We start from the raw sequence: 13682 nt of genomic DNA, 5'->3' as shown, positions 1-13682 counted from the left end.
CTGATTGAGCTGCTCATTTAATTTGTTACTGTGACTTATCTGATTTCATTAGCATCTTAACCTGCACTATTGTCCCATATGTATCCTATTTGAGTTTTGCGATGGGGTAGCCTGGTGGTTAAAGCGTTTGCTCATCACGCGAAGACGTGGGTTCAATTCCCCACATGGGTACAATGTGTGAAGCCCATTTCTGGTGTCCCTCGCCGTGATATTGCTGGAATATTGCGAAAAGCGGCGTAAAACCATGCTCACTCACTCACCCTATTTGAGTTACTGTGCTAGCTACTTTGAATTTGTAACATATAACCTTTTGACCCTGACAAAAGCTGATATGAGTTGCTTAGTATGGAATTTATAATTACTGAGGCACCTGTCTTGTACATTTAGTGTATGTATGCATGGTTTTAAAACAAAAATTCCAGCCAAAGTTATTTAATTCACAAGAAAGTGTTTAGTGAAAAAAATACTAATGATCTCTTCATTACATATTTTCTTGGTGCCTGTCATGATCACACACTGAAACCCACGAAGTTATAGAGGAAGCCAGAAAGATGTTCTGTCATGAAGTGTTATTTCACTCGAGTGAGATGTCATTTATGCATACTTCATCAGTGTTCCAATATACATGTATCCTCAAGAGTGCCTATACCCAATAATTATTAAAATTTGTGAATGATTTCATCAAGTATATGTTGCATTTCAGGGTGTGCATGGACCCCCAGGCGAGAGAGGCGAACATGGACCAAGGGTAGGTTAGCAGCCATGACAGATTCTATCTCACGAGTTTTCAACCAACTATGACTCTCAAATTAAACTGTTTTTCTGATATGTACTGCAAAGAAGCTCAGGGAATCTGTCATGATCAAACTGAATTACTGAAAATATATTGTGTATTTGACTGGGACTTGAAGAATATTTTTCTATCAATGTCAATATGGGAGACGAGGGTTGATCTTACCAACTGATTGTTGATTGTTATTGGCCATTTGTCATGTTATTGGGGTCCCTTATTTGTCATCCATTGAGGATAAATATCCTAAATCACTGGTCCCTTGGGTCTCATCTGGTTCCAATAAGTAAGTGAAATTTGGAAAAGCCCAGTATTATCCTAAAAGATCAATGTCAGAGCTGCATGGGTAAAGTGGCACCATGTCAGAGTAGATCCAGGATTGGCTGGTGAGACTTGCTGACATCCCAGTTGCAAGGTTCACTGTGCATAATGTGTATCACTTGACTGTCTGGTACGGAATTGACAATTCACAAATACAGCATTTTCCTGATCCACAAGCATTCAGTAGTGCTACTACATCTGTAAGTCTATGATAAATTATTGAGTTGTTTGAAGGTTGGGACCCTGGAATATTGCTGAGGTCGGCATTAAACTACTGTTACAAGCAAGTCTTCAGGACTACTGGGATTTTCCTGAACTCTGTAATCATGATTGGTTATTCTGGTAATCTGCTAAACCAGCTAATTTCCTACGGAAAGCTACCATTCAGATTAATGAGGTTTCTCCGTATGACCAGATAATGTTTCCGATGTGATGTAAACTGATTTCTGTGACTCTATATTTGACAGGGTCAGCAAGGAGAGCGTGGAAAGCAAGGCATCCCCGGCCCTATTGGCCCCAAGGGAGATACAGGAGCACCTGGGCCCCCAGGGTTCCAGGGCGAGCAGGGAATTCAGGGATCACCTGGACCCTCTGGACTCATTGGACCTCCAGGATCAAGCGTAAGAAGCACATGATATAATCCTTTATTTTGTCTTCATTACATAAGTGTAATTATTTTGTGTTATATAGATTTGATTTATCTAACTGAATGATCCTGGTAGTCATGGTGGAATATTTCTATATATTTAAACCTTGTATTTAGTTAGTTTTGTATGAATAATTTATCCCATGTGTTTTTTCTCAGGGTCTCCCAGGAAAGGATGGTATGCCCGGGTTTAATGGTGACCGTGGTGAACCTGTGAGTAAAGAGCTTCCTTGACTGGCTTACAATCTTCTTCCCAGAGTTGATCAATGTGTGATATATTTATTAAATCTTCAACCTATGCCTGTCATTGCAAATGCTTGTCTTCCCATGTGGACCTGGGTAAGGATAAGTGCCCAGCATCTGCTGGTCTTCACAGGGCTCAAACTCGGCACACGTGTGTGCCATGATTCTAGATTCTAGTTTATGTTTTAGTCACTGGTTTGCCTGGACCAAACTGAATAATTAACAACTGTCCTATCCATGGAACTTTTCCTCTCAACATCCACTCTAATGCCATATTGTGTGTCTTCAGGGTCTGCCAGGATCCCCCGGCCAACCTGGACCAATCGGTGTCATGGGACCTCCGGTGAGTAAAACCCATATTGCCCTCAGGTTGTTAAAATGTTCATATTCTTGATCAGCTCTTTGTACATATTATCTGATAATCAGACACTTGACAAAGTCTGCAAGGAACTTAATAATTCATGATAATTTAAAGATGAAGCTTTATCAAATTAAAGCCATTTGATCTTGATTATCAGTTCTCTGTAATTCTGAGGATGCTACATATCACTCTTATAAGACTGCTGTTCTTTGTATACAGTGAATGCATGTTTAAGATTTGTTTTACTGTTTTAAATATCAGTAACAATCTTTTAAGCAGATTTGGAGCTCTTTCTAAGGAGGTTCTAATGTCATAATCTAGTTCCTTGTTATTTACATGTTATCCTATTTGTTTGTTACAAATACAGTGTTTGTTTGTATTTATGTGTACTTGCATGCATTAGTGTCTGTTATATCTGATGACAAGATGTATTTTATAGCAATAGCAGCAGCACTGTGGTGTGGAATCTGCAACATTTCCAGTAATCATCTTATTCTGGGGTGGTGGGGTAGCCTAGTGGTTACAGCGTTTGCTCGTCGCGCCGAAGACCCGGAATCGATTACCCACATGGGTACAATGTGTAGAGCCCATTTCTGGTGTCGCCGGCCGTGATATTGCTGGAGTATTGCTAAAAGTGGCGCAAAACTAAACTCACTCACTCACTCATTCACTCACTCTTGTTCTCCATTTTCAGGGAGCCCCCGGTGAACCTGGTACTGAGGGTGAACGAGGATCCCCTGGTAACCCTGTGAGTATATTTCTGAAGGATCAGATCGCCAATATGATTGCACTAGAAATTCTATGAAGTTTGAAGAAAATTCATTAAAATTTGGATATATACACAAAAACATATATTTTCGTCAATTAAATACATTTTCGCCAAAAAGAGATGACAAGAAGAAATGTAATGCTGATAATCTGGAAGTCTGCTGTTGGAGGTATGTGAAATTCAACCTTCACTCTTGATTAGTGTCATATTATCTTTCTCAGAATCCATCATGATTTTAAGTATTAAGTTGACTACTAATTTTATTGGTCAAACTACTAATTTTGATCCTTGAAACGACTATTTGCAACACTTTGGGGTTGGCATCTCTGGGTTCACTAGATTCATGATCTGTCACCTTGATGTATTGATCATGAAACCTGTGACATATTTTTAATTCAGTTTGGTTTTCATTCTACTGAACCTAATGGAATGCTAAGATAAGCTACCTGTACATTGTGTAGGCCTGTTTCTGTTTCCATGTTACCTCCCAGGGCCCCATTTCACAAAGCAATCGTAGCGCAACGACTGTAAGTTAAAGTATGGGAGGTATAAATGCTATGAGAAAAGTTACGAGATCTTAGACTTACGAGAGCTTTGTGAAACGGGGCCCAGGTGAGTTTTAGCAGCAGAATAAAGTAAAATATCATTTGTTATTTTTGCTACTTTATTTTTCATTATCGTCACGATATGGCTGCAATATTGCCGATGTGACGTTAAAAAATAACTCACTCACTTTTTTTCATTACATACTTAAGAATGGTGAAGAAGAACCTCAAATGTATGTTTCCAGGACCATTAAAAATGACCAGTCTTAATATATTTACCAAGACCCAGCATTGCACACTTCTATTGTTAGGGATGAGAATCACACAGGAAACCATTTTCAATGATCAAAATGTTCAAATCAGTTGATCATTAAATAATTATTTATTTCTCAAACTTAGTGTATTTTCTAGATATTGCACTTATGAGCAACTAATTTTTTTATGATTTCAAATCTTCTTTTTACATGGACTCTTTTGATATGTATATGTTTGGGTACAATGTGTGAAGCCCATTTCTGGTGTCCCCTGCTGTGATATTGCTGGAATATTGCTAAAAGTGTAATAATACTATACTATGCTCACTCACTCACTCTACCCACATGTTTCAGGGTCCCCCTGGTGATACTGGACTCCCCGGCCCTGGAGGAAAACCTGGAGCAGAGGTAGGCAACTCACCCCACTGATGAGTATATTGCCCACCCATGTATAATATTATTAGTAGGAAGTAGTGATTAATAACTGAATGTCCTTTCACTTTGATGCTGTTTTAATCCTGAATATGAATCAGGAAGAGTCAGTTGTTGACCTGTGTGTGTGAATGCTTCAGGGTCCTCCTGGACCACGTGGTGAGTCTGGAATCCCCGGACCCCCAGGACATGGAGGTTTCCCCGGAGATAGAGGATTCCCAGGACCTGCTGTAAGTATATACTCTCTGGCTCCCAGAATGTATGACTAGTACCGGTATGTTGAAACTGAAGTTCTGATTGTACTGTATAAATAGCTCATATCTATTAATGTTTCAATCAAGTGAGAGTATATACTATATTCATACAAACTAGTATAGTCGGATATTTCTTTGTAATATATTTCTACAAGCTAATATAAGGGTTATGCTATTTTTGAGGGCCTGCGGTCTTCCATTAACTGCTCGATGAAGGAGGGCAATTGAAGAAGATTGAGGGCTTCTGCAAATGATAATGCCCTCAAAAATAGCATTACCGTTATTATTGCTAAAATACATCGAATTTGTGTTGAAAAGAAAAAGGAAACAATGAAGGAATTTGACTGTGAGTTTACTCAAAATCAACCTCTGACGGGGTTCACTGACGGAATGCAATTACGTCATCGAAAAATTCAAGTGACAGCACAACAGAAAGTGACGATATTCGACCTTGGCCTTTGACAAGACCATAGCCTGCAACATTTCAAACTATGTCAGTGATCGGTCTTGGTCCAACAACAACATTAATAGTGCAATTGTTAAGGTTAGCACCAGCAAGAAACCCAATGTTACCACTATTTAAAGCGGGAATTTGGGTTGCTTTGACTTGTTTGACCCAGAATATCTGCCAGTCCAAAGCCAATGTCGAATGAACCGACGTACCCACTATGACGTCACTTGACAACAGAACTGATAGTGGCCCGGCGTTAAGGTTGAGCGGTCCAATATCATTTGCAGCGGCCTGCAAATTTCTGATATTAGGAGGGCCCGTTTCATGATAATTCCATGTGTTTTAGCTATAATATCTATTAATGTTTTGATAAAGTGAGAGTATATACTATTTTCATACAAACTAGTATATTGGGATATCTGTTTGTAATATATTCCTACAAGCTACTATCTATTAATGTTTCAGTGAAGTGAGTATATACTGTTTTCTCATGAACAAATTGACTAGTTTGTTTCCATGTAGTGAGTGTATATATTATGTTCCTAAATATCTTACACTTGCAGGGTGAGAGTGGTATTCCAGGTATTGGCGGCCCGGTTGGACCTCAAGGACCTCCTGTGAGTACTCTACCTGCACTGTCTCTGCTACTGGTCACTGCTCCCACAGATGATACACAGCCACGACCATGCACTGAGTTGAACTTGCCACCGACTGTTTACAAATGATGAGTGCTGTGACTCCCAGTACACAAATACATACCCCAGCTAAAGTTTGGTTATTTTCTGTGGGTCAATGATTATATACTTCCTATATCTAACATGTAATTGGTATAGTAAGATATTAAGTGGGAGGTAGGGTAGATTATCATTCAGTCTGCATACTCTAACCAATTGTTTAACCAAACAAATGTCAATTCTAATTGTTTGGATGACAACTTCTTGTTTATTGCATTAAGCGAAATTTTGATGTAGATTCTTACATCATTATGACTGTTAGCTTGATAACGATGTATCTACATCGAATCGTGGTGTAATGCAATAAACAATAAGTTGTTGTCCATAAAGTTGTATGTTTCAAATGTAAATTCATCTGAGAGATACTAAGTCACTTGTAAACCTTTTCAAAACTCACCTTGACAGCATTCGACAAGACGTACACCAACATAGAAATGTGCCTTCCTACACTTGGGGTTTGAGGGAACATTTCAATGTACCTGTTACAGACACTTCCACACTGATGAGATCGATGTTTTCGGGAGTGTAATGAAGGTGTCCCTCACTAGGAATACCCTGCTGCTCATGTTTACTGCAGCAAACGTTGTAAACGTTTGAAAGTTGTCAGATGTAACACCCAATCATCAGCGCACAAAGCGATCTAACCCACTCAGCCACTGATGCTTTTACAAAAAAAGTCCAACAACTGGTAGCCGAGACCATTTACTTTATGTACACCTCTGACTAGTGGTTCTTCCTCAGACTTCTGGAAGCAGAATCAACAAACTGGACTGATTTCCCCATTACAGAAATCTATAAAAAAGTTTCTCAGACAACTAATGAAAGCTATACAGTGTTGTCTGTGGTGCAGGTTATGGTGACCGTGTATTGATGTTACAGGGCGAGAAAGGTTCCCAGGGAGAGCCAGGCCCAGCAGGAACTGCCGGCATCAGGGTGAGAAGTACACCAGCATTCTTTCATAGACGACATTCTTTGTGTAAAAGATCTTTTTAAACTAACAAAAGATTGGTTCCATAGAAATCTTCTTTGTTTGCAAGAATTTTTAAACTAACAAAATTTTGGTTTCATATAAACCTTTATTTACAAGATTTATTTATACTAACAAAAGATTGTTTAAAAGATTTCTTTAAACTAGCAAAAGACTGGTTACATAGAAACCTTCTTTGTTTAAAAGATTCATTTACACTAACAAAAGATTATTAGACAAGTTCACTAGAACTATGGAATCTCAGAAACTTTATGAATCGTTTGTATTTATTAAAATTGATCACATGGAAAGGAAGACAAACTGAAACTGCCATTTATATACTGAATTGTTTCCATGCTCATGTCATGACAATTATGTATTTGTTTGCTGATGCAGTTGACGGTCATCATAATTATTTTGTGCTTTCTTCCAGGGACGCATTGGCCTACCTGGTCCACTTGGCAAGAGAGGGCTGAAGGGAGATATGGTGAGTTAACAATTAATTCTTGGATGTATAAAACAAATATAAGTATGAACAGTTTCAATTAAAAAATATGTTTTCATTGCATTCAAGTTGATGCATTTTTAATATGTGTCCAGTTATGGCTGGGTATGCTGTGATATAACTGAAATACTATTCGAAGGGTGCTGAACATATCCAGTGCACTCATTTCAATGTCTTATATGTGATGTTTGTTCTCAGGGACCCGAGGGCATCCCTGGCCAGTCTGGAATACAGGGACCACAGGGGCCTAGGGTACGTATGTGGTCATAGTGCGTTGATTAGATCACTGGGTCTCTCTGGTAGTCAACACTTTTTAACTCTATTTTTGTATTACCTTGTACATTATTGTTGTTATTTATGATGCATTTATGATGCATTGAAAAGATGGAATATATGTTCATAATCAGACACCATTATGATATTAACTATTCGGATGTCATTTACATTGAAAAGATGTATAACTAGGTTGTAGGGAATAAATATTCATAACATGACACCATTATGGTATTGGTTATTATGATAAGATCTGTCAGCTAGGTTGCAGGAATAAATAGTCATCATATGAGATGTATTGCAACATTGTATTATGATGCTACTATAGTTATGATTATCTCAAAATTAAATCACAAGTCTTGACAATTTAAGAAGCTGAAAGTAGTTTTATATTTTATTACCTGTTGATTGGTTTAAGAACTTGCTTCATATAATGTGGATTTACCTGTCACATGAAATCTTCTCCGATTATATGACAGTAACACACAGAAAACATGATGTTTTGAATAATGCTAGCAATAACAAATGGAATAGTGTGTGTGAATTAGAATAATATTAAGTGAAAGTAATTCTTAGATTTTGTTGTGGCAAAACGATTACACAGTAATAATGCCTTGGTGTGCATTATCATTGTATAATGCTTATAACAGAATCTCACATTTGTTACAGAAATGGTGTGCTATATATATCTTACAGTAATTATTTGTAAGATAGAACTAGTCTTGGATGTGACATTTATACATGTTTCGGGGCATAGTGTGATACTGTATACGTGTTCCAGGGCTACAGAGGACCATCTGGACCAGTGGGTGCTCCAGGCTTGGAGGGAGATAAGGTAGGTCACACTCAAAGGTGTTTTTGTTGAAATATTTGAATTTACATAATTTTTAAGCTTTCTTGCACTTGACAAGATCCTACTGTTATATTGCTTCACATCAGACAGAAGCTGCACAGATAAACCCTCTGAACGAAGCCTAAATCTTTTGTCACACCTATCAAATTATGTTTTAAATATTTCAAAATTTGGTATGTTGGTAGATAGGCTTTTTGTATTTTATCTTAAATCTGACAAATATGTCAAAAATGACTTTAAGGTTATGCTATTTCTTATATGCATGCAATATTTAAATATAATTTTTGCTTGTGATAGCATCAATAGTGCTAAGTACCACTAAGAACCCTTAGCTCAGCATCATGTTACTTGAACCAGCTATCTTTTGTGAACAACTATGATGAGGATTTTTCGATCATTATATATTTGATAATATGACTTGGTGAACATATTCTGCATTTGAAGATGTGGTCTATAACTAACAGATCTATCCGAAACCTGACCAGAGAATGTGATATAATGGATGTCGTAAACATGATACATCATTTACTTATTCTTGTTTCCAGGGAGATCCTGGCCCACCAGGAGAGAGAGGATTCAAGGGAGACAATGGTCCATTTGTAAGCAATTATCTTTAGTTTGCTTTGATCAGTTTTCTCCATCTTGGTTGGAGCTCTTGTTTGTTTGTTGCTTAACACTACACTTATCAATATTCCTGATGTGTTGTCTGTATTCCCAGCTGTATTTTCTGCATTCCATGCAATGTTGTCAGTATTCCATGCTATGTTGTGTATATTCCCTGTCCATATCCCCTTCTGTGTTGTCTGATTTCCATGCAAGGTTGTCTGTATACCCTGCTCTGTTGTCTGTATTCTCTACTGTGTTGTCAGTATTCCTTGCAATGTTGGCAATGTTGTCTGTATTGTGTTGTCTGTATTCTCTACTGTGTTCGAGTCTGTATTCCCTGCTGTTGTCTGTATTCCCTACTGTGTTGTCCATATTCCCTACTGTGTTGTCTGTATTCCCTTCTGTTTGTCTGTATTCCATGCAATGTTGTCTGTATTGTGTTGTCCATATTCTCTACTGTGTTGTCAGTATTCCTTGCAATGTTGTCTGTATTCCCTACTATGTTGTCCATATGTTGTCTGTATTCCATGCAATGTTGTCTGTATTGTGTTGTCCATATTCTGTACTGTGTTGTCAGTATTCCTACAATGTTGTCTGTATTCCATGCAATGTTGTCTGTATTGTGTTGTCCATATTCTCTACTGTCTTGTCTGTATTCCATGCAATGTTGTCTGTATTGTGTTGTCCATATTCTCTACTGTGTTGTCTGTATTCCATGCAATGTTGTCTGTATTCCCTACTATGTTGTCCATATTATTACTGCGTTGTCTGTATTCCATGCAATGTTGTCTGTATTCCCTGCTGTGTTGTCCATATTCCATATTGTGTTGTCTGTATTCCATGCAATGTTGTCTGTATTCCCTGCTGTGTTGTCCATATTCCCTATTGTGTTGTCTGTATTTCATGCAATGTTGTCTGTATTCCCAGCTGTATTTCTGTTTTCTACTACTATTTGTCCCTACTCCCTACTGTGTTGTCTGTACTCCCTACTGTGTTTCAGGGGCCACCTGGACCACAAGGACCTCAGGGACCACAGGGTGCAGTGGGTCCACCAGTAAGTAATATACACTAGTCAACAGTTCCATATTCTCAAACATTTGGCTCAATAAATTATTCAATAACTTGATTTCATTTAGTTGTTGCACCCAGGTCAAAAGAAAGGTTTTAAATTTTTTTTTCCTTTTGAACTTAGAGGCATATGAAACTTTTTTTGTGTGAGATATCGCCGAAAACGATACCAAAACGGTTTTATTATATATATTGATCTTTGTCTCCAGTTAAAAGTTTACTTCAAGAAGACACAAATGCTAATTGATAAGGATGTACCATGTGATGTGTCATGTGATGTGTCATGTGATGTGATGTGTGTTTCAGGGCCCTTCCGGAGAACATGGACTGCGAGGCATACAGGGCGTGCGAGGCAAAAAGGTGGGTGCTGAAGGTTGGGGATCATCTGGGATGGGTAAAAATTGCTACTATTTGCCATTCATTAGTCTTAGATAAATTAAAATGTGACTATGAACCCAGAGTTAGTTGTGAGATCATTGCAACTGATTCCTAGATGCTCAAAGTGATCTCAGCTATGATATTGTTGGCTGTGTGCCCAGTGGCTCAATACTGTGGTTTGCTTAGGGACCATTCATAATTTATGGCTAGGGGGGTGATGATGATTTGAAAGGGTGGGGGGTCACCCATTTTGTTCTTGGGAGCTGGGGTGGGGGTCAGCAATTTTGTACACTCATACAAAGGCTGGGGGAGGGGGTCAGCAATTTTTGTACATAAAAATATGTTTAAAATTATGCTTATTGATTTTGTACATGACATGTGTGTGTGTGGGGGTGTTTACTTATTTTGTACATAAATTTTAGGGGAGGTCATTCACATTGTACATGCTTCTCCATAAAAACCATCATCATCCCCCCTAGCCATAACTTGTGAACGGTCCCTTACAACATAGAAGATGTGGGTTTGATTTCCCACAAGAATACAATGTGCAATCCATTTAGAGTGTCACCAAATGTGATACTTCTGGAATATTGCTTAAAACTGAGTCATTCAATCACTCTCTCTAACTCTTCACGTACATCAATAATAAACCCTCATGTTTGAGGTAATGAAATTTGTTCCTTATCATCATGTTCACGTATGGATTATAATACAACATTGATGTGTATTGATTTCATGTAGTGTACGAATTTGTTAGTAGTCATTTCTCTGTGTTAGTAAAGTTTCTCTGTAAGGCATGTTATGTCTACTCACTCTGCGGTTGTTTCTCCAGGGTTCCGAGGGCCCCAGGGGTTTGTTGGGACCTACAGGTCTCCCAGGTATCCAGGGCATGCCCGGTCCCCCAGGACCCAAGGGAGAGGCTGGCGATCGTGGCTCTATGGTAAGTGGATCAGTTAAACCAGGGTAGTGGGGTAGGCCAGTGGGTAATGTTGGAACTGAAAGGAGAGTTTTGTGATGATGGATCTGTGGTCAGTGGATCAGTTCAACCAGGATAGTGGGTGGGGTAGGCCAGTGGGTAATGTCAGTACTCATGGAGAGTTTTGTGATGATGGACCTGTGGTAAGTGGATCAGTTAAACCAGGATAGTGGATGGGGTAGGCCAGTGGGTAATGCCAGTACTCATGAAGGGTTTTGTGATGATGGACCTGTGGTAAGTGGATCAGTTAAACCAGGGTAGTGGGGTAGGCCAGTGGGTAATGCCAGTACTCATGAAGGGTTTTGTGATGATGGACCTGTGGTAAGTGGATCAGTTCATCACTGCGTTCATGTACTGCAGCATTCCTCTGTGGTATGTTTGAGGTTTTATTTACCCCTGCCAATGAACCTTGACTTCATCTGATGTATTTCATCTATTTCAGGGACCACCAGGAGCTCCAGGACCCATGGGAATCCCCGGCGTTCCCGGAACACCAGTAAGTGTTTCAGTGGTGAAGTGTATGGCACCTTAAAGACATACCCTGGTAATGTCTAACTGTTCCACATTGGGAGATATGAACCAGGCAGCGCATAAATCATTAAATATTTCTTTGTGAAACTTGCATGGGAGAAAAATGTTGAAATGATGCTTCCTGATAAACAGGATTTTTAGAAATGTTTTTGTGTTTCTATGGCAGGAAATAACACTGTTTTGTCTGCATTCCATGATGAATTCTCCATGATGATGATGATGATGATGTATTTGTTTGTTCCAGGGCACCCCCGGAGTGACAGGCATCCCTGGCCCCGAGGGATCCATGGGACCGAAAGGAGATCAGGGCGACCCTGGAACACCTGGTGTTGGTGGAATCGATGGAAATCCTGTGAGTTTGTGAATGTGAATCTTTGCTTTTGTATCATGTCAGCACTGCCTATGTGGTCTAGTGGATAGAGTGTTCGCCGGGATAGTGGAAGGTCAGAGGTTTGAACTCCAGTCGCCTTGGAGATGGTATACAGTGTCTGACTGAGGTATCAGTGTTAAACCCTGACATGGTACTTCAGTATAATCCTGAGATGAGTCCAGACTAGGACAAGAGGTCACACACACATACATGCACATCACTGTATAAGTGCAATCATCTTGAATGCAGCATTAACCCCATTTCGCTTCACCTCATTGCTTTGGATACAAAAATAGATTTCTTTCATGTCAATAATATTTGTCCATTCATTATAGGTTAATGTTGAATGAATCTTGTTGTAGGGCCCACCAGGAGGCCCTGGTGCTAAGGGAGACGATGGAAGAATTGGTTTCCAAGGAGATCCTGGCCCACGGGGAGAGCGTGGTCCTGAGGGAGACAAGGGAGAAGTGGTAGGTGGACTATTTCCTTTATCATACTGCCTAGAAGGGTAAGACAGTCTTATATTGCAGTGTCTACATTGGCCATACAAGATAATATCATGCCCAAATGGGTAATATTTTCTTATATTGTAATGCCTAGATAGGTAGTATTGTGTTATATTGTAATGCCTAGATAGGTAGTATTTTTTTATATTGTAATGCCTAGATGGGTAATATTGATATATATTGTGATGCCAAGATGGGTAATATGGTGTTGGATATGTAATATAACAAGGGCTATAATACAAGTTAATGCTGCTTATTGTATGTTGTAACTAGCAGGTTTGAATAATGATGTCTTGACATTACCACTAGATTGCAGGGCCTTATGCTTCAATTAAATGTCTCAAACTTGTGTCTTGAAATAGGGTAAAATTCCCCAAAGAGGTTTTATTTATAATCTTGAAAGGGATGTGAAAACTTGATAACATGCCTGAAAGGTAAGTAAACTTGTATCTTGAAAAAGGCCTTAAATTTGATCCAATGTCCTGGAAAGACAGTTTATGAACGGTTGTTATAAACGTGCCATTGATACATATGCTATAAGTAGTTTTCTATAATGCTATTTGATAATGTCATTTAGCAAATGATTCAGCACAGTCTATAAATAGTCATGAAAGCCTGTTTATTTGGATGTGAATATGTTTATAGTGAATTAGGATGAGCCATTTTAACAAGGAGAGAAGTGTCCTAATAAATCAGTTTAAAGAATCCTTGGGCTTTACATTTAGATTTTAACATGTGAGCATTTCTTTGAAAACATTTGACCATCTTTGGCTTGTGTTTCAGGGTCTGCCTGGTCAGACTGGCCCACCTGGAGATGCAGGCGAATCTGGACAGAAGGTAGGGGATAAT

At 38.9% G+C, this 13682-nt stretch overlaps 1 protein-coding gene across 1 annotated transcript in view; it reads left to right on the top strand.

Moving 5' to 3' along the window:
• LOC124257652 (collagen alpha-1(I) chain-like) overlaps window positions 1-13682 on the top strand; it is an 87748-nt gene that overhangs the window by 60325 nt on the left and 13741 nt on the right. The window contains exons 27-46 of the mRNA XM_046691762.1: window positions 704-748; window positions 1579-1731; window positions 1917-1970; window positions 2290-2343; window positions 3056-3109; window positions 4284-4337; window positions 4502-4591; window positions 5630-5683; window positions 6680-6733; window positions 7201-7254; window positions 7471-7524; window positions 8327-8380; window positions 8944-8997; window positions 10005-10058; window positions 10379-10432; window positions 11283-11390; window positions 11869-11922; window positions 12202-12309; window positions 12690-12797; window positions 13617-13670. Of these exons, the coding sequence (XP_046547718.1) occupies window positions 704-748; window positions 1579-1731; window positions 1917-1970; window positions 2290-2343; window positions 3056-3109; window positions 4284-4337; window positions 4502-4591; window positions 5630-5683; window positions 6680-6733; window positions 7201-7254; window positions 7471-7524; window positions 8327-8380; window positions 8944-8997; window positions 10005-10058; window positions 10379-10432; window positions 11283-11390; window positions 11869-11922; window positions 12202-12309; window positions 12690-12797; window positions 13617-13670 (1368 nt within the window). The remainder of the gene's footprint in view (window positions 1-703; window positions 749-1578; window positions 1732-1916; window positions 1971-2289; window positions 2344-3055; window positions 3110-4283; window positions 4338-4501; window positions 4592-5629; window positions 5684-6679; window positions 6734-7200; window positions 7255-7470; window positions 7525-8326; window positions 8381-8943; window positions 8998-10004; window positions 10059-10378; window positions 10433-11282; window positions 11391-11868; window positions 11923-12201; window positions 12310-12689; window positions 12798-13616; window positions 13671-13682) is intronic.

The sequence above is a fragment of the Haliotis rubra genome, unplaced genomic scaffold, assembly GCF_003918875.1.
Source record: "Haliotis rubra isolate DU_JTF1 unplaced genomic scaffold, ASM391887v1 Scf67, whole genome shotgun sequence".
In the NCBI taxonomy this organism is placed as follows: Eukaryota; Metazoa; Mollusca; class Gastropoda; order Lepetellida; family Haliotidae; genus Haliotis; species Haliotis rubra.
Note: the sequence above shows the minus strand (reverse complement) of the source record. Positions and strands in the feature narration are given on the sequence as shown.